General features: G+C 49.9%; 1 protein-coding gene across 2 annotated transcripts; it reads left to right on the forward strand.

The window, feature by feature from the left end:
- The first annotated feature begins 1,120 nt into the window (after nucleotides 1-1,120).
- LIPG (lipase G, endothelial type) lies at nucleotides 1,121-23,636 on the forward strand. 2 transcript variants are annotated; one of them, XM_042911122.1, is made up of 11 exons: nucleotides 1,346-1,413; nucleotides 2,453-2,583; nucleotides 5,391-5,572; nucleotides 7,211-7,390; nucleotides 8,515-8,626; nucleotides 13,627-13,848; nucleotides 15,396-15,638; nucleotides 16,356-16,476; nucleotides 17,172-17,390; nucleotides 19,389-19,493; nucleotides 21,663-23,636. In XM_042911122.1, the coding sequence occupies exons 2-11, from the start codon at nucleotides 2,487-2,489 to the stop codon at nucleotides 21,682-21,684; spliced, it is 1,503 nt and encodes a 500-aa protein (XP_042767056.1). In that variant the 5' UTR covers nucleotides 1,346-1,413; nucleotides 2,453-2,486; the 3' UTR covers nucleotides 21,685-23,636. The 2 variants fall into 2 exon arrangements, with proteins under 2 accessions (XP_042767057.1, XP_042767056.1); XM_042911123.1 differs by lacking the exon at nucleotides 2,453-2,583 and having other exon boundaries at nucleotides 1,121-1,413.
- Nucleotides 23,637-23,841: the final 205 nt, after the last annotated feature.

Raw genomic sequence — 23,841 nt, forward strand, 5'->3', positions numbered from 1 at the left:
ACACATTACTCTGATGCTGTGATTGTAATTTCGTTATGTCTTTTGACAGTTATCACATTAGATTTTATTATAGAGACACAGGAGGGCACTCTAACCAACCAGCAATAAAACTTAAGTGGTTTAATAGCCTTGGCAGTTTAAAAAAATGGATATGGGCTTTGTTGAATCTGTTTTTTCTTCCTTCCCTTCCCTTCCCTCCCTTTTTCTTTTTCTTTCTTTCGTTCTTTCTTTCTTTCTTTCTTTCTCCCCCTTTCCAGGTAGGATAACCAACTTTGCAGGAATACCTAATTCCCCTAGGGGATCTACATGTAGCAAAGATTCCCAAGACACATCCTCCACACTGTCCGGTTAAAGTCCTAGGGACTATGGCTTTGAGCAACCCAGAACAGAGAAGGGGATTTTTGGCTCACAGGTTACCCATTGCCTCATCCCTGAGGCATGACAGATGGAGACAGGGTTCCCAAGAGCTCATATGTTAGAGGTCAACCGCCCAAAAGAAACAGAGAGCAGAGGAGAGAGAGAGACCTAGTTGTCAAATGTCCTTCAAATCTGCAGCCTGCCCCCATGACTTACTGGGGGCCTGCCCTCATGTGTAAGTAATACCTGACTTATGTCTGCATTGTTCACCAACGGAGGAGAGCTGGAGGGGAACGGAAGCAACATATCTAAGGGTACCATTTACCATCCCATAAAGTGCACGGGGTTTTTACTGAAAAATAAAGCCAGTCGACTTGTTGTTAATGAATCGCAGCACACGGGAAGGACAAAGCTTGCTCCGTTGGCGGCTGGAGTAACAAAAGTAACAACGATAGGCCGGAACAATACCTGCTCCTCGGGACTGGTTTCCCCACTCTGATCTCCTCGGCTGGGGCCCCAACACCAGGGAGAAAGGGGCGAGAAGCTGCCCGGGCGCTTTTCCTCCCCAGGCGGGGGTGGGACCGGTTCCCTGCGATGGTGGGGTTACTAGAGGTCAAAGGTGCAGTCTTGCCGAACCAGCTTTGGCTGGCTGGACCCGCTGGGACCGCGGAGCGCAGCCCCGCCCCGCGGCCCCTCTTGCCACCTCCTCTCGCAGCTCTGCGTCCCCAGGGGAGGTTGGTGCCGCGGGTGCCCCAGCGCGCGCCAGACGCAGACTCACGGCCAAGGTCTCGGGCGCTCTCCGCTCGTACTCCCGAGGTCGCTTCGGGCAGGGAGCCGGAGCCAGCGCAGGAGGGAGGAACAGGGACCCGGAATCAATAAAGGGAAGGACTGGAGGGAAAAAATGACGAAGGAACAAGTTGCTTAATTCCACTCAACAGGTGGTTGCGTGCGTCGGCCGAGACTTGGCAATGGCCACGTGTCTGAGAACCCCAAGTTTGACTCACTGTTCCCTTTGGAGAGTGTCGCCTGGTATCCCTCTAGCGCTGCATTCCCAAGGTAAGAGAGAGCCTACCCCGTCACTTGGCAGGCCCCGCGCTGAGCGCTGTACCCCATTATCTCTTTTTATTTCCCCGAGTGCCATAAGCTTGGGGCACTGTTAACACCCGAGTATTGCGGATGACGGAACAACCTTAGAGAAGCTGGGGGGGGGGGGGGCTTTGCTAGAGTTTTACTGCTAGTGGCGGAGCAAAGACTCCAGAAGGGACTGTGCGATCCTGAAAAGCCCAGGCCACAGCCCACAGCCCCTCAGCTCTGCCGCGTTCTTGTCAAGTCACTCGGTATGCACCTGTCGCGGGCCTCGCTGGGGGTGGGGGTGGGGGTGGGGGCTCGAGAGGAGAAGGACCAAAAGGGTGCCCAGATGACTCTCCTCCATCCTGACCCTTGGCTCGCGGCGCGGAAAGCTCACTTAGGGCGCACTTTGGAGAGGGTAACCCTCCTTCTCCGGCGATCGCGTCCCCAGCGGGCGCGGCTTTTTCGGGGCAATGTCCCCCCTGGGGCGGCAGGGGCGAGGAGAATCTGGGGTCTGAGAGTGGACACTAGCAGGAAGTGGGGTGGTGGGGGCTCGGCTGCCAGCAGGGCGGGCGGGGCTGGGCGCGAGGCGCGCGTCCACGCGGTGGGTGTGTGCGGCGCTTTCATTCAAACTTTGGGGAGCCTAGGTTCCGGCGTCAGCGAAGGTGTAACCAATCAGAGTCCGGGGACGGGAATAAATTATGCAAATCACCATCTGGCGATGGGTCAGATGACTCCCATACTTTAAAAACTACCTCGCCGGGAGCTCCAGGAGTGACAGCGGCGAGTCCTGGCTTCCCCGGCGGGCGGGCGGCCCGGGTGAAGGCACCTCTAGTTCAAGCCCCTTCATACTCCCCGTCCCCTCCTCACGGCTCACTTTAGCCAAGTTTTCCCCTCCACCTTCACCTTCAGCTGGCTAAGGCCACCACTCTCTCCCTGGGCGAGAGAGGGCTGCCCACTCCGGGTCTTACCAGCGCGGACTGCTGGAAACCCCGAGAGGTCTTCTTCCTCTTCTTCTTCTTTTCAGTCCTGTTTCGGGAGAGGGGGTGTGGCGAGGAAGGATGCGAAACTCCGTTCCTCTGCTCTGCCTCTGGAGCGTCCATTGTTGCTTTGCGGCGGGAAGCCCCACACCCCCCGGTCCGGAGGGACGGCTGCAAGGTAACGTGCACTTACCCTTATTACCCGCCCCCCACCCCAGCTTCTCCGGGCCATGCCCCCTCTCTGTCTCGCCGACGCTTTTCCAGCCCCTCCCGGTGCCTGCGAAATCCGCTTTCCTTTCCCACTGCCCATTCGCTCTTCCTCAATCAGCCTTGCAGTTCACTTGTTTCTTGGCGCTCCGGGCGTGCACATCCCCAGCAAAGCATCCGAGAAGCCGCAGGCGAGTGTGTGCGCTGGCCCGCGCTCACCCTCTCGCCCCACCCCCTTCCTTGATAAGATTCCCTGGATCGGTGCTGTCCAGCCAGCCGAGTCGGCTGCCGGCTGCTCTTTAACCGTGTCCTTTGCGAGGCGAGAAGGTTGTTAGAGCTAAGTGGCTTGGTGCCCTTCCTTCTAGTCTGGGTGTAGGTGTTGGCAAAGTTGGGCGGCAGGGGTAGTAGCTGGCTCTGGTGTGATTAGCGCTTGCCGAGAGCGTTCGGTGAGTAACTTGTGCCCAGAAGCTGCTGGGCCCATTCCCCCAGGTTGCCAGCCTCCCCCTCCCCAACACCCTTTCCCATCCCCGCTCTTCCTCTTCCTACCTCTCTTCACCTTCCTCCTTGTAGCTGCTAGCTTTTCTTCCAAATTCCTTTCATCAGAGGAAGCCTTGCCCTGGTGGAGTGAGGGTAGGATCACCCATCCGGGTGCCAAATCTATTAGCTAAGCAGCGGAGAAGGGAGATCTCCCAAACTCCACCCCATTATTTCACCTTCTTCTAGTCTGCTGAGGTTGGGCCAACGATGCTGGTCCATGTCAGTTTATGTACTTGTGGGAGGGGTAATTTGAATGAACGGGAAAGCCTTGCTTTACTTAACATGTTCCAATGCTAACTGGAACTGAGACCTGGGGTAGGTCAGGTCTCTAGCTCCTGTCCTGTAAATCGGTAACACTCCTTCCGTGTCACGTGTTCTGTGATTCCGAATATTTGTGGGCCATTCTCTCCATCGAGAAAGTATGCCTGCTCAGTGCCAGGCACTGTTCTAGGATCAGGGGATGTGATGTGGAACAAGACAGATGAAGACCCCTGCCTCACGGAGCTTGCATTTCAGTGGTGGGAAGACAGACGGCAGAACTAATTAAGATATGTAATGATACTCGGTGGGAGAAAAGTGAAGCAGAGGAGGAAGGAACAGGGTGCTGGGGGAGAAGGTGGCACAGTTTTAAATCTGTGGTCTGGTTTCCCTCACTGAGAAGTTGACCACGGAGCAAGGAACCGAAGGAGGTGAGAGAATGAGCCATGAGAGCACATGGGTAAGAATAATCACAAAGTCCCAGAGGTTGAAGTGCCCCAGGCTGGAAGCGGTAAGAATGAAGCCAGAGAACTCTGGGGTCAGAAAAGGCCGGATGCTAAGGTGGAAGTTTTATGTCAGTATGTGGGTTTATCCACAAATCTGTCCCAGGAAGCCAGCAGACTTCTCTCCTTTTCTCCTAGAATTCCCCATCTGGTCTCTGTGAGTAGCTATCTGGGTGATAACTGGGGAGGGAGACTATTTTTGTCCATGGTTCAAATTTCTGCTGGTTGGGGCTTTTGTTCATTACTTTAATGGCAGTTAACCCGATGTCTGCTCATGTATATTTAGTTGTATTTTCTGGAACCTTACCCTTTGTACATCTGGTGTATTCTTTTCCTCCCCACTGCCCTCTTCACCACCACCTTCTCTACTGTTTTGCTGTCTCTTTCCATGATGCCATTTGCCCACCCATTCTGGGATAAATGAAGCTCCTGGTTTGGTCATTTGGTATTTTTTCCCTTGATTTCTGGGTGACAGAAGAGTTTGATTTTTCTAATTTCCCAGCCTGTTATCAAAAGGTAGTTTCCTGGATGGCTGAAAGAATGCTGGATGGGTTCCTTTATGACTATCCATAATAATGTGGTAATGACAGTGCTTCATGTTAAAAGGGCATAAGGGCACTGTATGCACTGAAAGTTACGATTTTGCTGCTTTTATGAATTTCCTCATGGCTCAGTCACTTACTTAACAAACTAAAAGAACGTCTGGCCCATGTTTAGCACTGCAAGAGCCCTGATGCAGGAGGTGTTTGAAGTAAGTGCTGGAATCTAGCTGGCAACGCTAGAGGAAGCCCATTGTATGATAGCGGATGGCTTCTTACCTCTAATTCCAAAATCCAGAATCTCTCAAAATTGGAAAATTTGTTTGGTAATTTGTTTGGCAGCGAGACTTGGCCTCACCGGCCCTGAACTCATGTGGCAGCAAAAACTGATCAGAACTGACATGAGGCTATCGATAGACTTGATTTCTGCCCTTGAGCGTGAGTAGTTTCGTATTTCCCTGCAGAAATTTTAGTGTGTTTGATTACTGGGGAATGCCCCCAGACCCTACTGGGGATGTCATGTACTGTGTGGCTTATGTGCCATGATGCCTTTCTAAAATCTGAAAAGTGCTGAATTTTGAAACTTGGCTGGTCCCCAGAATTTCAGCAAAAGAATCGAGGACGCATACTCTCTAAAAGTAGCCACTTGAGCATAGGAAGGAGAACTCGTTTTGGTAGGGAAGAGGAAAGAAAGGTAAGAGAACCTATTTATTTCAGAGTCACAGTAATTAGTACCGATGGCTAATATTCTTAAATTCTGAGATGTCCCTTTATAATATCTTTGCAACTCTTCCAGGAAATGAGGAGAAAACATTCAGCAGGTATAAAAGCTGAAACCCAGAGGATTAGGTAATGTGCTCAAGATTGAACTAGAACTAGACTCCAGATCTCTAACTACCCGAGCCTACTAGATGCACCCACGCTCTGTTTCTTTCCCCCAGATGAGCTCCGTACGCCCAGGAATGTACAGATTGTTGCCAAACCTCTTGTGAGATTTAACCTCCGCACCTCTGGGGACTCAGAACACGAAGGATGCTACCTCTCCCTCGGCCACAACCAGCCCTTGGAAGACTGTGGCTTCAACATGACAGCCAAAACCTTTTTCATCATTCACGGATGGACGGTGAGCCCAGTGGAGGGAGCTCGCAGCTTGACACAGATTTGGTTGCCTTTGTTTTGGTCAATTAAAAAGAAGGCTGGTGCTTCCAGATTCTACTGTCTCTCGCTCTCTCTCTTTTCTTGTGGGCTGCTTGTGTTTCAGACAGCTGTGAAGAATGTAATGGGCACTTCGCTGAGGGGGCTATATGGACGCCAGCAGGGTGGTATTTAATGCTGGCACGCAGCGGGCTTTCAGAAAGTGGCTCTCCTGAAGGCAGCAGCCCAGTTCCACTGGCTCTTAAGGGGCCCTCTAATTACACTTAATTACATTGGTCAACCACTGCCTCGCGGGGGCCTTCCCTCCCTAAGAGCTGAGCTGAACTGCAGCAACTTGACTGGCTCCGAGAGTCTATGAAGAGCCAGCTGGCCCAGATCGCTGGCCGCCGTTGGCATGGTGCCCTCCTGTTTGCATAGAGATGGCTCCGTTTAAAGGCACTGGGGCTCTTTATGCGCCCTAGCTGAGCAATTCACATTGAAAGGCCCATGACAAACTTCAACAAAAAAGGGCTTTAACGCTCAGCTTTAGAAGCTTTTGACCAGCGAGGGGTTTATTCATTCCTATAATGATGGTCTGTAGGAAAATGACACTATTAAGTGAGCAGGTTTCTGCCTGGGCTAATTGAGGGGGGACATTCCTTCTTTTAATGATGAGAAATTCATATCCGTTACATGCTTTCTGGGTCTTTAGGTCTATCACCAACTGCTGGGGTCAGGCCTTGTGGGTGGGGGCGCCTGTCTACCTAATGTGACTGAAGAGGTGGTCAGGGGCTTGTCTATCCATCCTGATCCCACAGCCTACAATTAGAATCATGCAATTGAACCTTTTTAAGCCCCCCTGTCAAAATGCAAATACAAACTGCCTGCAACTTCCAAATGGGTTGCATTCCAGAAAGTTCTTTTGTAATCTGGAACTTGGAAGAGCTTTTTCCCATAGAAGCAGGATTGTAAATGGCGTTTGGGTTCCCAGGCCACGCACAGAAAACCTATTTATCTAATAATGTACATGTGGATAGGTTTACAACTGGACCTAGTCACTATTTATAACTTTGTTTCTGTGGGAAAATGTGTTCTGAGTTCTAATTTGGGATTCCAGGGACAGATCTTCCCTACTCTGGGGTCAAGAGGGATGGCAGAGATCGGTTGTAGGAAGGGGTCATTTGTTAACTCTGCATCCGCCTGGGAGACCGCATCTCCTTGCGTCTCCAAGAGAAAAGCTAATTCTCCAGGGTTACCCTTTCTACCTGCCTTTGAGGCCTCTTGCTTGTCTGTGACAGGGACTCAGGCTAACCTCAGGCCAGTATCGCCACCAATGTTTATCTCGTAATGGTCCTGTTGGACAGTGGGTAGCAGCCTAAGACACCAGCTATGAAAATTCTGATGGGAAAAAAAAAAAAAAGATATAAAGAGCAATGGAAGACAAACACTCATGCAGCAGTCCTGTCTGTGGCGGGCCCTGCTCAGGTACAAATGTCTGGTGCCTGAGCAGCCATTGCGAACGTTCTGGAATTGGCTGGGGAGAGGGTCATGGAACTGAATTCCATATTCATCAGGATTCCTGAAACCGACAAGAAGAATTTTTAAAAATGTCCTTTTTTCTTTGCAGATGAGTGGCATGTTTGAAAATTGGCTATACAAGCTTGTGTCCGCCCTGCAGATGAGAGAGAAAGAAGCCAATGTTGTGGTGGTTGACTGGCTTCCCCTGGCCCATCAGCTCTACACAGACGCGGTCAATAACACGAGGGTGGTGGGACACAGTGTTGCAAGGATGCTCGATTGGCTGCAGGTAAGGGCTTTTAAGAGCAGGATCTTGAACCTGAACCTTCTTGAGAAAACACAGTTCAGACTGTGTTCCAGTGAACTTCAGGCGTCTGAGAATATCTCTGGGATGCAAATTTTTACTGAATTAAGTATTGCTTGAAATACTTGAAGGCTGGCGCTTTGGGAAAGCTTTTTAGTTATTGATATACCTCTGGATTCTTTTCTGTTCTTTTATTCGCCGGAAGAATATCTGCCTTATGGGTTGTTACTTGCTGATGCCCTCAGGTTGGGAATGAAAAACTTCCTGGAGTCTGTTCTTGCCTCTGAAGGTGGCTGTCCTCAGGGGTGAGGAGAGGGTTGGTTCCCACAAATGCAGCCTAATGCCACACTTAAAATATTAAGTGTGGAAAATATGTCTTGAGGTCTTAGATTTACTCTCTATAGGTTAATGATTTGCCTGAGATCACAGACTTTCCTGGGGGCAAGGGTGCGCTGGCAAAGTGACCCCATTATCTGGGCAATTCCAGCCTGACTTTCCTTTTGCCCCTGGAATCTGATGAATTCTGGCAGCATCTGGTCAGGGGTACTCTAGCATTACCTCATTTTTCTGCCTAGGTCGTTTTGTAGAGCTTGGTGTCTGAGCTGTGGGACCAAAGTCCCACCTCGGCACCCCTGCCAGGAAGTGCCCTCTCAGGGTATGGTGCTTCAGCTCTGGGGTCCTGGGTGGGCTTGTGGTGAGCAGATCAGCAGCTCCTGGGGCCTAAGAAGCGAGGAAAGAGTAGGCTGCTGCAGGCTGTGGCTGGCACTTAGTCTCCAGTGAGTCTGGTGGCTTTGATTTCCACACGGCCACCCCCACCTCCTGCAGTGCCAGAGAGAATGGGAACGTAGCCAAAGGGTCAGGTATGTGGTTTCTAGTCATAACCTCCACCCTGCCCCCAGCGCTTGGCATTTAAATTGGCACAAAGTCCTTTTGCCTTCCCCTCACCTGGCTACATCCCTTCCTTGTCTCATTGCCGGCAATGAGGGCCATGCCCTGGGAAGTCTCTGTCCCTGGTTCCCGTGGCTCTTCCTCATCGCCATTGAATGGTTGGTGACCCGGTGGGCTCGGGACCACTGGCTGCGCTCACACACTTTTGTGGTTTTCTGCAGGAGAAGGATGATTTTTCTCTTGGGAATGTTCACTTGATCGGCTACAGCCTTGGAGCCCACGTGGCAGGGTATGCTGGCAACTTCGTGAAAGGCACGGTGGGCAGAATCACAGGTAGGGTCTGCTTCCTGCGCTGACGGCTGACCCCCGAGCTCCCCCGGCTCCTTGGCCAAGCTGGCTTTTCTGAACTGGAGTGTTCCCAAAGAGGCAGCATGAGGGAGCCATACAGGGTTAGCTTTGGGAGGGACCCTGGGGATATGGAATCCAGAGCTTTCAAAAGTTCTTTTCAGTCGCAGAATCCCTCTTTCAAGTTGAGCTTGTGTGGGACCCTGATAAATGAAACAGACAGAAGGGATGTTCTGGTCGAAGCTGGATATATGGTGGGTAGTGTTAGCTTTGCTCTTGGGCCTTCCCCATCCCCAGAGAAATCTCAGGATCCCAGAGCACCAGGGAACCCACTTTGAAAACCGCTGGCCTGGTCTGACAGGCAAGGAAACACCGAGAGGCAAACAGCTAATAACTTAAAAGTACAGAACCGCAGTGGGTCCTGACCTATCAGCCTTTGAGGCTCACTCTTTTCTCCACCAGTGATGCTTAGGACCTCAAGGGAAATGAACGGGTGGTGGAGTCGAGTTTGAATTCTGCCTTATTTCTGTTTCATCCACCAAGAGCCTCTTTCCAATGTTTAGCTGGCACATTTATTAGTGATAATTATCTGTTTGGAATGTGCCACTTGAGATTCTCTCTCTTCCTCTCTGTCCCTCTCCCACTCACGGTCTCTCTCTCTCTCTCAAAATAAATAAATAAACATAAAAAAAAAAAGAGGGCTTGGGGTGCCTGGGTGGCTCAGTCGGTGAAGCATTTGACTTCGGCTCAGGTCGCGATTTCATGGTTTGTGGTTTCAAGCCCCACGATGGGCTCTGTGCCGACAGCTCAGAGCCTGGAGCCTGCTTTTGGATTCTGTGTCTCCCTCTCTCTCTGCCCCTCCCCTGCTCGTTTTCTGTCTCTCTCTTTCAAAAATAAATAAACGTTAAAAAAATTTAAAAAAAAAAAAAAGAGGGCTTTCTGATATTGGCACCCAGGTTGTCAACAAAAAATTGGGTTTCCCTTCTTGCTGAGCTTTTGATGTGTTTGGATTAAATCATTTAATGATTTAAAAAGTGTGAAAGATTTTCCTTCCCATTTTTATGCTTCCTCAAATCTGTAAACAGAGCTACCTCTAGGCTGAAGTTAATGGCAGATTTGTTGTCCTAAACCTTTATCTTCCTTCCAGAATTCTTTTATTTGTCTTCACTCCCAGCTTCCCTCTCACCTCCGAGGTACCAAGGCCCAGCTGCTCACCTCGAAGGAGAGATTTGATCAATTTCTTTCCTGGCAGTGTTTTTATTTTAAAACAGGACTTGGGAAGAAGGGAGTCCTTAGCTAAGAAATAATTTAGTAAAGGGAGAATTTCAGGTTTTAGTAGCAAGCAAGTGGGGTAGATTTAAATATATATGGATATTTGTAAAATTTTATTGGCTCACCTCAAATCATCCCGGGGCTTCAGTCTAAGGTACACACACACACATACACACACACGTATACACACACTCTCCTTTAGATCCAATTCCTTGATTTAGCACAGCTTGAGAGCCTCATTTTTGTTTATCAAGACTGTGGGGCCCAATCATCCCGGTGGACAGTGATCGCGTGGCCGCACACGACTGCTCGTTAACCCGTTGCTGGCACAGCCCTGTTGGGCTGTGAGCCGCTCTGGGTTCCACGGTCCGAGCGACTCCTCCTGGCCCCCAGTGAGAGGCCTGATGCTGCAGAACCAGGCCAGCCGTGTTCAGACTGCAGCTCATTCAAATCCCCAGCCACCCCTCCCCCTCCCGCCAGCCCAGGGTCATGGGCAGCAAGAACAGGTTGCAGATCTTTCCTTATTCTCTTTCTAAAGCTGCAATGAGCTGGGGTAGAGTTTTCCAGTTCTTTCCCCCTGCCTCTTTGGGTGGCAGCTGCTGGTGGCTTTGCTGACCGAATGCTAATCAGTGCTCCGTGCTGTCTGCACGCAGCATGGGGCCTGCGTGTCCCAAGCATGGTCCTCTCCTCCAGCCCTTCTCTGCGGGCAGGGGCCTGAGTGAGCCCGGCAGGAAGAAGTACCCTCTGTCCAGTTGCCCAGCAGCCCCTCAGAGGGCATGTGGCTCACCTGACGGTTGCTGTTGTGCATGTCCGGTGTAGGGGAGGGGCATGGATGTTCTCGCTCAGTCCGCAGACTTCCCCTGGGTCTGGGAACCACGTGGTCCCAACTGGTAGAAGGACCAGACTGTAGCTCGAGTGGGGTCCTAAGGCCCATGATGCTGCTATGCAAAGGCCAGCAGGGAGACACCTGAACCCTAGTCTTGCTTGGGTTAGGGCTGTGGATGGGGGTTTGCCAGAGTTTTACCTTCTTAGGCTTTTGAGAGAATTCTGTGCCTCACTAGGAAAGAGGTCCTATACTTCTCTCTCTTTTTCTTAAATTTTTTAATGTTTATTTATTTCTCCAAGACACGCTGCGGTGGGGCAAAGGGGGCCTTTTGGCTTCATTTTGCGGATGGGGTAGTAGGAACCAGTGCTTAAATGACAAGTGCAACATTTTACACCCGTAGTAGCAGAGCCAGGATTCAGACCCAGGCTGTCGGGTTGCAGAGCCTGCCCTGGCCACTGTGCCACACTGCCTCTTCTTGGTTGGTGAAGATAAACCAGCAGTGGGAACCGAGCGGGACCTGCCCTGCCGGACCAGAGTGCAGAGGCTTTCCCGGGCGTGTGCGCGTGTGCACCTGTGTGTGGTTTCCATTTTCTGGACGGAACATCTTGGAAGGTGTCTGACCGAATGGAAGAAGGGCTGGCTCTCCACCTTTTCTTTTTTTGGAGGGGACAAGCTCTCCCTCCCATCCCTAGTTGAAAAAAAGTAAATCGTACCACTTTTCCCCAGAGTCTGTGAGCCCTGGCTCTGTGTCAGGCTGGGTCAGTCTGGGTGGGTGAAGGCTCAGCCTGCCCCCCCAGCCGTCCTTTCGAGAAGCCCTGTCAGCTGCCTGCATTCCTACAGCACAGCTTGGTTTCCATGGCACTGACCGTCTGGTGGAGACTTTTGTTCACATCAGGCAAAGAGCCCCTCTCTTGTATTGGTTGCAAAGCAGAATGTTCCCCTCTCTCTCTCTCTCTCTCTCTCTCTCCCTCCCTCTTTTTTTCCTTCCAGAAAACATAGCAAGAGGCAGGGGGAGGCTGCCTGTGTCAGTCCTGTAGCCCTTGGCAGCCTCTGAAATGAGTCATCGTGGGCTGTGCCGGGGGGTCACTGCTTTTGTACCATCCTTCTTGTGGGCCCTGGGCTGGGGATGAACCGCCAGGCAGCTCGGGCTTCTTTTCTGCCTTGGCCATGCATATGCATTTATCTCAACTTCTTCTGGAGCCCGCTTGCTTCCACCAGCCGCCGCAGCTCTCGTGAGTGACGGATTTCATAAGCTTACCGTCCACTCCAGCCAATAGCTTGGCCTATTGCTTGGCTTAAAATCACCCCCGTCAGGCCTCACAGGGTGCTCCCTGGTTCTATTGCGCTGGGATCTGGTGGGTTCTTTTACCCATCTCCTCCTTTAACGACTCTGTTCTCCGTCTAAACTCCTCTCCCACGTGGTGTTTCTAGATCAGGGTGCCTCGACCTCAGCACTGTTAATGCTTTGTTGTGGGAGCTGACCTGAGCATTGCTGGATGTTTATCAGCCACCCTGGCCTCTGCCCACTAGACGCTAGCGGCTTCTCGTCCTCGTCCTTCTCCCCCCCCCCCCCCCCCCCCCCCCCCGCAACTGCGACAACCAAAAGTGTCTCCAGACATTGTCAAGTGTCCCCTTAGGAGCAAAATCACACCTAGCTGGGCACCCCTGTTCCAGGCTCAACAGACCCCCCCCCCCCCCACACCGCGTATAGTGCACTGTATTCTCAGCTTTTTCCAGATCCTCTTTCTGTGTCCATAGGGCGGAAAGCCTTCTATGCGGGCATGAACTCGGCTCCCATAATTACTCGAGCTTGGCAACAGCAGCTGGTATATCTCACATGCGCTGTATGGATTACAACGCTCAGGTTTAATTTTACTGACGATGCTGAAGGTGGGAGAAGTTTTTTCCACTCTAGTTCACCTCCTTTGAGCATCACCTGGGGGTGCTTGCCAGTCAGGATCTCTACGGGGCTGGGGAATCTGCATTTCATGCTTTGCAAATTCTTTTTTTTTTTTTTTTTTTAATGGTTTTACATTCATGCGGTTCCAAAATTAAAAGATGGTGAAAGTCTTTTATTGTTGTTACCATCTGCTCGGTTCCCTTCCCTGCCGTCTCGCCCAACACACATACACACAGCTAGCCAGGGGCTTGTGTGTCCTTCCAGAGTTTTCTGTAGCTACATGGTAGAATTTGAATTTTCAACAAGCTCCCAGAGATATTTGTGCTGTTTCAAATGTGAGAACCGATTCTCTCTACGTTGCCGCTTGCCTGTCTAATGCAGAAAGTGTGCAGGCAAAAAGATTTCTCCTTCTTGCTGCAAAACAGAGGAATTTGGAGGCCTGGGATATGGATCCTCAGTGCATCTCGTGTCTGCTTTCCCCCCCCCCCCCCCCCCCCACACGTTGCCTCAATCTCATCGATCCACCTTTGGGCCTGATTCATAACTAAAGGAAGGGGAAAAGGAAGTCCAAATGCAAATAGCTCGGTTTGGGGAAACTGAGTCCTCCCTCCAGAAGTTGCAGGTAGCTTAGTTATTCTGTAAAGGGGCTGCTACATTAAGGCTGCAGAAGGCTCCCAGTGGCAGAATAGATGAGACGGCTGGCTTAGTTCAGCCACAGCCAGCCTGAGTTCTTTCTAGGAGTGTTCCATTCTGACAGTCTGTGGTTCCTTGGAGCCGTATGTCATTGTGACTCAGTTGAGTTGTCAGGATAGGTGAGGGCTTCAGAAGAAAGCAAAAGTTCCTCCAACCGCAGGCATCCCACGGTTCCAGATTTACGGGGCTTGGCTCTGAGGATGGCTTCTCTGTGCACGCTTAGATTTACTTTTCAATCAAGACTCCAGGACTTTGCACACGTGATGCAGCTGCTCTTGGCTTGCTCTGCTGCTGTAGGTTTGGATCCTGCCGGGCCGCTGTTTGAAGGGGTGGACATCCACAGGAGGCTGTCCCCCGACGACGCGGACTTTGTGGATGTCCTCCACACCTACACACGTTCCTTCGGCTTGAGCATCGGAATTCAGATGCCCGTGGGCCACATCGACATCTACCCCAACGGGGGTGACTTCCAGCCGGGCTGTGGACTCAATGATGTCTTGGGGTCAATTGCGTATGGAAGTGAGTTCCTTACTTTCTGCTTCATACAGTGGTTTGACTCGGTTATCGCATCTCCTCCTAAGTCAGCCAGAGCACGTAGTACTCCCAACAATGTTCATTTCGCGATGCCCACTCCCCCCACGGGGGCGGCCGATCCCGTGTGCAGTTTATCTTCCTGCAAGTCTACTAACAGCCATCTGTTGGTTTCTGCTTTGCCCTCTCATGCACTGAGGACCCAGTTGTTATTGGCTAATTTCTTTTTATAAGAAAAGGAATATATATCTGCTGGGAAAAGCACTGTAGAATCGCCTAGAGCAAACAGTAAGCCTCTTCCTCCAGCTGCCTCTTTTACTCTTTAAAGGTAGGCAGTATGAACAATTTTGTGTGTATCCTCCTGGTCTTTTTTCTTTGCAAATTCATTTGTGTGTGTGTGTATGTGTGTGTGTGTAAGATTATATTTTTTAAAATCACATTGTCCAGTAATTTTCCTTTTTCGGTCACTATATATATTATATATATAGTCACTATATATAGTGACTATATATATATATATACTATATATAGTATATATATAGTATATATATACTATATATATATATAGTGAATATTCTTAAACATCAGAACACATAGATTTACTTATCTTATTCTTTTTATTTTAAAAGAAAGGTATTTTTACATTTATTTATTTATTTTGAGAGGGGGGAGGCAAATGAGCAGGGGAGGGGCAGAGAAAGGGAGAGAGAGAATCCCAACCAGGCCCCACACTGTCTATGCAGAGCCCAGTTCGGGGCTCAAACCCACGAACCCACGAGATCATGACCCGAGCTGAAATCGAGAGTCGGATGCTTAACTGAGCCACCCAGGCGCCATCCGCCACCACCACCCCCCCCTTATTCTTTTTAAAGGCTGTACAATATTCTACAGCATGGATGCTCTATAATTTAATTTTTTGTGACATTTTAGAGAATTAAAACCAAGATGAGGTCTCCATTCACTTACGATTTACCTTCTGGATGCCTGAGCCTGTTCCCAGCAGACTTGGATTGAACTGAATCTGCTGCTGAAACCCATGTGTGGCTGGAGTGACCAACCCCTTTCTGGATTTCCCATTTTCTCACTCCCTCTGGTCTCGGCTGTATTGCTAAGTCTTGGCCCCTATTGGCTCCCTCTACTCTGATGCTCCGCCCTTTGGATGTCCCGCCCTGTCATTCAGTCTTAAGACTGTAGCCCTCTCCCAATGTGATAATATTCAAGTAGCCCCTGCAAAGCTTGGAGGTCCAGCAAGGACCTCTGTCAGATGCTGGCATTCCTTAAGACTAGTAGTGTTACTGAGGAGGGGGTGGCTTTGTCAAATTTTTCCTAAGGTCCTGGGATTTACCGGGCTGTTGGCTGTAGCTTCCGGTTACAAGAGATAGGACGTACCGTGGGCATGGAAATCCCAGTTACGCTCCTAACTTCCTAACCAACCGATCATGTGACTCTGAGCAAATGGCTTCATCTCTGTGGGCTTTGAGGGCACAATGTATATTTGATGAGAGGCTCATCCTGCCCGTCCCCCCCTCCCCCAGCAATCACGGAAGTGGTGAAATGTGAGCACGAGCGGGCCGTACACCTCTTTGTTGACTCCCTGGTGAATCAGGACAAGCCGAGTTTTGCGTTCCAGTGCACGGACTCAAATCGCTTCAAAAAGGGGATCTGTCTCAGTTGCCGCAAGAACCGTTGTAACAGCATTGGCTACAATGCCAAGAAAACCAGGAGTAAGAGGAACAGCAAAATGTACCTCAAAACCCGGGCAGGCATGCCCTTCAGAGGTAACCCTCTGTCCCCACAGTGTCCTGAGGAGGGACCTTCGTCCTTTCCCTTTGTCTAATACCATGTTGTGGAGCAGGGCACGTCCCAGCCCAGGAGATGTGGCAGGGCACAATTAAACCAAATCATTGCAAATCAACGATGTTGTGCGTGCCCTAGGAAAGTCAATCTTTAAAAATAAATGGCGAGGACTCCTTTTGTGATGAAAACCATCGCTCCATGGTCGCAACATCAGTATCTTAAATTTGTGTTGAGACGGAAAATTGTCATTTCTTTGCAATTAACTTTTGCAAAGCTATTTCATATTTTTCTCATGATCGTCACAGCAAATCTGAGGGAGGACCGATAGGGCATCAAAATGAGGTCTTGCATTTTTACAACATGTGAGAAAACCATAGCGTTTTGCCGATGGTATTTTACATGTGAGGAGGCTGGGGCCCAAAGCGGTTAATACCTTGGTCCTTAATTCAAGGTCACACAGCTAGAAAGTTGCTAGGTTGGAATCCCCGAAAGAGTCACTGGACTCCAAGTTTGGGGCTCCTCCTATACTGAGGTGATCCCTTATGCCATTGGACTGAAGATGACAAGAGGGAGGCTGGGCTGGACCAAAGGGACATTAGCCCCTAAAAACTCAGTGTCGTGAGTGACTCAGTTTGGGTCAGCGTGTCCTGAGATGACCGGCAAAGTTCACAAATGCCTTTGTCCCACTGTCTGTGCAGTTTACCATTATCAGATGAAAATCCACATCTTCAGCTACAAGAATATGGGAGACATCGAACCCAACTTTTACGTCACCCTTTATGGCACCAACGCAGACTCCCAGATCCTGCCTTTGGAAATGTGAGTCCCGGGCTCCCTTTAATGAGTTCAGGACCGAGAACGAGTCTGGCTAAGAATGAGTGAGCGTGGGAGCGTGCGAGCCAGTGCAGGGGAGTGCAGCCTGAGTGCCTGCGGGAGGGGCTGGGTGGCTCTGTGGTCCACACTCTCCGCCAAGCCCTTGACTCAGACCCTTTCTGGGAAGGATGCTCCAGGATGAATCAGCAGCATGAGAAACTGCTGGGTCAGCTGGACAGAAACTGTTGCTTCGTTTCAGGCAACGCCTGACACCTGGGGCTCTGGGAAATTTGGAACATAAATGTTATCCCTGCACCGTTTCTAATGATCTGTGGGAGGGGCACATGGCGACCGGTATATGTTTGTTAAGCGCACGCGAGGTACAAGGCGCCATGCCAAGTCATGTTGGGACTGCAAAGTAATGTCCTCAAAGTACTCACTTCCCAGGGCTCAGGGTCTAGCTGGGGGACCAGGTATGTATGCACACACTCACCTCCATAAATGGGATGGGACAGGTCCCCCCAAGGGTCACATGATGGGGACAGGCAGGAAGGGGCGGGGAGTTCAGAGGGAGACGAGCATCTGTGGGCTCATTTCTCTGCAGTCACCATGTGGCAGGTGCTGCCACCGTGTCACCCCACACGGTGGGGCAGTTTTCCAGGTGGCCAGGTGATGAGACCTGCTTCTATCTCCCCTTGTAGAGTGGAGCAGATCGGGCTGAATGCCACCAACACCTTCCTGGTCTACACCGAGGAGGACCTTGGAGACCTCTTGAAGATCAAACTCACTTGGGAGGGGGCAGCTCAGTCCTGGTACAACCTGTGGAAGGAGCTTCGCAGCTACCTGTCCCAGCCCCGCAGCTCTGAGCGGCAGCTGAACATCAGGCGCATCCGGGTCAAGTCTGGGGAGACCCAGCAGAGGTAAGGGCTTCGCGACCTTTCTTTTGCCGCACCTTGTCTTGGCTTGGAGGACGGGGGGCTTCTCCTGGACGGGGCTCCCTACGAGCACTGCCCTGATGACCTGTTTGCTGTGGGGTCCACACAACCAAAGCCTTCGCTTGCCCCTGTGCTGAGCATACCAGAGTGTCAGGCCTACGGAGCCCCCACGGCTGAGGTCTGCAAGAGGCCCTGATTTCCCCAGACCCTTTGAGCATTATATCCTTCCTTCCAAGGCTCTGAGTCAAGGGTATGGGGTGGGGCCTGACGTCAAGTCACAGAGAATGCTCTATGCCCTGCCAGCGGGCAGTTCCCCAACGAGTTTTAACCTCAGGCTTAGAGTGAAAACTCTAGACCTTTATGTATCATCCCCTAAAATGGCACCTTGACTCTCTGAGCAAACTTCTAAGCAGAAGCCAAGGAAGCCCGTGGGACCTTTGTCAAAAGAGGAGGGTTTCCTCAGCCATATCTTTCTGCAGACCGCTAGGAGGTCACCGCCAGCCTGGGGATGATAGGAGGCAGGCACCACCCTCCTTGTACCTCATCTGGTATTTTCCCCATCACGGTTCTTCATGTGTCCTGTTTCCATCCATCGCCTGTGGCATAGTGTGGCCTTAGGGGGAGAGAGGCGGGGGTCCCTTGTCTGAGTGATTCTGGTCTAGAAGTCTGTGAACTGGGGAGAGCTGAGGCCTCTTTGCACCCTACCCTTGTCACTGAGTTACAGTAGATGTATTCTCCAACTTGATTAGATATTATGGAATCTCTGTCCAAAGTGTTTAGACCAATACAATCTAAAAGTAAGAGCCCCCTTTTCCTTTCCTCCTCACCTACACTGGAGGGGACACTCTTGCCATTCTGTTGGGTGTGAACTGGTCCCTTACTGTTGCTTTAACGTGTTTTAATTTCCTGATTGAGATGAGATGGCTCACCTCTTTATATGTTTATGGGCCATTTGGGCTTTCTGGTAAAGGTTCTTTTGTTTTTAAATGTCTATTTATTTATTTTGAGAGAGAGAGAGGGAGGAGACAGAGAGAGAGAGAGAGAGAGAGAGAGTGCCAGCACAGGCAGGGAAGGAGCAGAGAGGGGGAGGGACAATCCCAAGCAGGCTCTGCACCATCAGCACAGAGCCTGAGGCGGGGCTTGAACTCATGAACCGTGAGATCATGACCTGAGCCAAAACCAAGAGCCGGACACTTAACTGAGCCACCCAGGCGCCCCTCTGGTAAAGGTTCTTAAACCTGTTCTGCAGGTGGCGTTCGTCCTTCCCATCAGCATCAGGATCAGGTATCCCGTACATCGGTCAGTCGTGGGGTCATACGAACGCCATACCACAGAGGCTGCGGTAACCCACGTGGTTTGGCTGTACGTTAGAGTTGAAATGGTTATTAGACTAGTGATTTTTTTCTGCGACCTTGGTTGAGCATTTTCTGACTCACAGCTGCATCCAGTTATGCTTGTTGATGGGTGCTCATGAGCACCCCACTGGAGGTACATTGAATTCCTCCATTTGAGGAGACCGTGGTCCACCATAGATACGGGAATCCACGAACAATTCGAGGCAGTGTATGATGCATAAAATAAGACGACACATTTATTATTAATTCCATGCCGTGCATAGGAATGACAACAGCAAAGGCAACACTGATAAAACAATATGCTTTTCTATTAAGGTCAAGGGCTTGGGCAGTCAGGGAGACTTCAGAGAGGCTATGCCTTGAAAGGCAGGCAGCCTTTTGGATGGACAGACAGGTGGAAGGTGTGATCAAAGGGCTGCATGAACCAAACCACGGGAGATGTCAGAGTGGGACACGGCAGCAGCAATGAGGGGTTCTGAAGATTCTGAGTCAAGGTTTGGCATGATGAAAGCCCTTTTCTCCTCACTTGGTCCACTTTGGATCCAGAAAGCACCGTCTGGCTAAGGCACGGCAATGTGCCTCCCCCACTTGAGTTTTGGCTACATTAGTGGTTTCTTCTTCCTCCTAGGTTGACCTTTTGTGTGGAAGACCTCGACCACACCAGCATATCTCCCGGCCAAGAGCTCTGGTTTCACAAGTGTCGGGATGGCTGGAGGATGAAAAATGAAACCAGGTAACCAGGGACTTTCTCATAGGGTCATGCGGTACCTGTTAGGTCACCTAGCATGTGCTGGATATGGGTCTGGGCGCTTGGGATGTAGCAGTGAACAGACCAGATACAGATCTCCTCTTTCGTGAAGCTGACCTGTTGGGAAGAGATAGACCAATCCATGGAATATGCAGGATGTCGGAGGGCGTTTGTGTCCCTTTGCCCCTTGGTCCAACTCCCCTTCAAGATGTTCACAGACCATGGTCCTGCTGGAGTCAGGCCATCTTAGGTTGAACTTCTCCATAGTGACAGGGGCTACAGGAAGATTCCAGGGCTCCTAGCTTCCTTCTGGGTGCCAGTTTGGAGTGGGGACTCAGGTGGGAGGGAAAGGGGAAGAGCATGGTATAATCCCCATTTTTAGGTTTTCTGGAGCCTGGGTGGGTGTCAGGGATAGTGATCAGCTCTCCCCCTTTTGGAGAAGCAGGAGTGCTCATGTGTATGACACTGAACCAGACAAAAGGCACGTCTTGATTCTGTGTCCCATGACCCCATGCCGGAGTCCCATTATTTCAGATTTGAGGAAGGCAGATCTCATGGTGTGACTCAGCAGGTGCATCCAAAAGGGAAATTCATCACAGAGTCTCTGAGCCTAAACACCTGCTTCTGGAGGACAGAGACGGGCCCCTCGATGGCTTCTACCACTTGCCCCAACTGAGATGCTGTATAATAATGCAGCCTCCATACACCGAGCACACGACATGTGCCCACCTGTGTTTAGTGCCTTTTCTATGTTAGCTCATTTACTTGTATCACCAGCCCCATGACATTGGTGCTGTTAACCCTGTGTACTGTTGTGGACCCTGAGGCTCAGGGAAGTTAGGTCACTCTTTCCAGCTCCCCCAGCAGGCAATGGTAGAGTGAAGATTTGATGTTGGTTTATTTTAAAGCCTGTACTCTTTCTTTTTTTTTTTAATTAAAAATTTTTTTTCATGTTTATTTTTGAGAGAGAGACAGAGCATGAGTGGGGGGGAAGGATCAGAGAGAGAGAGAGAGGGAGACACAGAATCCAAAGCAGGTTCCAGGCTCTGAGCTGTCAGCACAGAGACTGACATGGGGCTCGAACATTCAGGATGTGAAATCGTGACCTGAGCTGAAGTCGGAAGCTCAACTGACTGAGCCACCCAGGTGCCCCGTCTGTACTCTTTCTTGAGCATGGAGGGTTCACTTACTCAGATAAATCACCTCATTTTGATCTGGGTATCAATTATCAAGCAGCTGCACCCATTCGGGGGGCCCGTGTGATGAGCCCTCTGCCAACCCTGGGGACCAGGCTTCATCCTGGCTGCTCTGTGTCCTGTTCAGGATCACCAGCCTGATCACAAGCTTGGTGATCACAGGACGTGCAGGATTCTGAAAACTGCCCATCGAATGGCTCAGCCTAGTGCAGGCTCATAGGATATTCTGCTATAATAATAACTTTAGTTCTTTACTTTCGTATTCAGATTATTACCTTTCCAAAGTGCTCCCCCGTGCATCAATTTCATTGATCCTCAGAATAGCTGTGTAGATGGTACACACCCAGGAAGGATCACTGTTCTTATCATTATTGTTATGATAACATATCTTATGATAAAACATTTTCTTCTTCTTTTCCGCTCGGGAACTTTGTAACAGCTGAGGATGTTATGTTGATACTTATGTAATGTTAGTACCTCATCCCACCTCATTGAGAAAGCCGGTCATTACCCTCAAAAGAACATAATGCAATAGAAGCCTGAGTCATGCATCGACACTAGGAAGTTGTGACAATCCCTAGACATAGATTATGCCTTCGGTATCCTCTCACCTGATGTGGATACTGTTCACCTATTCACCGATAAAGAGACTGAGGTTCCAAGAGGTTCAATTGCATGTTCATGTAGCTGAGACTAGAATCAAGATCTCTGGATTCTGTCTTGCCCCCTTCCTGCCACCCTACAGTTGCTCTCGTATTTCTGGATCAAGGCAAAGAGGATCATGGATAGTTTTCCCTGCATTTGTGTGTGTGTTTGTGTGTGTGTGTGTGTGTGTGTGTGATAGGTGTGTAAGAAAGCTTGAACTTGTGGCAAACAGAGCACACCCTCAGTACAGGCTGCACGTTTGCCAAGCAAGCCAGGTGAAGGTGCCAAATATCTCTTACATGGTTCCTTTCAGCCCAACTGTGGAGCTTTCCTGAGGGGCCAGCGAGGCCCACTCACACCCGCCTTCCAGACACATGGAGGAAAGTTACTGCTGAGGACCCACCTGATGGAAGGACCCCTCTTGGCCTTGACCCTCAGGCACTGGCAAGAGACTGTTTGCTGGGCCCAGGACCTTACCTCCTATGACTGTTGGGACTTCTCGCCGGAGGGGACCATACGCTGCTGTTCCTGCTGTTCCTGCCGCTCTAGAATTGCTCTAACTCCAGACCTGTGTGCAAAGGGTCGGACGCCCGGGCCTCCTGCGCACACTGCACTGGTTTCTGGGTGACTGGATGAGCCTGTGCTTCGCCTGACAGGGGACACTTGTGAAAGCGCATGGAGGACTGTCAGCTGCCTGATCTGAATGGCGGGGAGAGGTCTTTCCACTGGGAGCTGACTCGTGTCAGGATGGGCAGACCCATGATCTCATTTGCCCAGAGGGAGGGCAGTATAGATGTGGGGAGGTGGCGAGGCCCTCACTGTTGGGGTTCGGTGGGCTGCATTGATCAATAATCATTACATTGCAGGCATTCCGTCCTGCTCCCCAGCTTACTCTCTAAAGCACACATCATTGGGTGTCTTGGTTTTCCAGTCGCTTATTGTTTGATTGGACAGATGTTTATTAAGCACTTAAACTTGATTAGCACAAGGCAGTAGACGCATTAGTAAACCTTTCCAGACTCGGAATCTAACGGAGCTGGGATTTCTAGTCTCCCTTCCAGTTTAGATGATCCAGGAATATACATGGGATGAAGGGCACAATGGACACCGGGAGGGCTACAGGGTGTAAGCCTCGGGGATCCGAGGCTTGAAGTGGTCTCAGCTATTTCTTGTTAGTTAACGTGCACACTCCCTGTAAGAGCGACATGTTTGATCACTTGCATGGAAACGAGCAGAGTGCCGCACGTGCTGGGGATGGAACAGTGGCCCATCTCCAAATGCGATTGCTTCAGAGCAAAATCTCTTCTGCTTGGGGAGGTAGAAGGCATCATATATCTGTTATACGTATCTGTTCATACAGAAACCAGCACCTGTCAAACAGAGCTGGCGCTAAGATTCAATGGAATGCCTTTTCCTCTGTGGAATATCTTGCTCTAATAGCAGTGCCTTCTCTATGTTGAACTTAGAAAAGCCTCCAATTGTAGATCTTGACATAAATGAATATATGCGATATCTGAGAAACTGGTTTATACTTTTCAAAAGATTTGCATGTGCATCACTTCGCTGGAGACTCACAAGAGGAGCGCAAGGCAGCTAATGTCTGTTTTACAACACGCAGGCTTAATGAGGTTCAGCCACATGCCTAGATTTATATCCCAGGTCGGTGGTGGAGCCCGGTGAGGACCCAGATTTCCTGGAGGCAAAGTCCGTGGTATGTTCATTCCTGCGACTTCCTCAAGATGTCTACAGCCTTTTCACCCCGATATGCCTCAGAGGTGACAAACAAGGAGCTGGTTTTTGGAGGCATCCATTAAACCATAAACCCTTATATTAGTATATAGCCAGGAGAATAAGAGGTTGGGCTTTTTATGGACGAGATTTATTTGGAAGGAGGTGTGATGTCAAATTGGGGAGAAGAGTGATTTTTCTTTGTACTTAGGTTTTTCGAAAGATGTTGTTTTAACCTATGTTGTGCCAAAGTTGTGTAATTTTCAATGCCAAACTTTTGAAGACGTAACCAGTCAAGTCTTAGTTCAAGGTGTTTTCTTAAATTGTGTGCTTCTTCTGTTGCTTCTGTGAATGCTTTCTAGCCAAAGTGGAGCTTCTGTTATTGGCCATGCCTCCTGATTACTTCTGCCTTCTGTTTTTAGGAATGGAAGCCTCGGGAATCAAATCCTCAGTGGGTCCTGTATTTATACATTTGTCTTGAAGCCTTAGTTGTATATAATGATGCTTTTTTTTTTTTTTTTAACACTTAGAGTACTATTTATTTCTCCAGTGTATATAATGTATAAAAACAAATATATGGTTAGTTTTTATTTTAAAATTAACCAATTTCAAGATTAAACATTTTTAATAGGAAAGTAATAAAAATCTATATAACTCTTTGTGGTCTGGCCTCTCAGTTCTTAACATTTGAAAGAATTATGGCTGCCCAAGCCTAGAGTTTGACGAAAAGTGACCTACATATAAGCTATGGTCTCTATTTGGTA

Source organism: Panthera leo, chromosome D3 (genome assembly GCF_018350215.1).
Source record: "Panthera leo isolate Ple1 chromosome D3, P.leo_Ple1_pat1.1, whole genome shotgun sequence".
NCBI lineage: Eukaryota > Metazoa > Chordata > Mammalia > Carnivora > Felidae > Panthera > Panthera leo.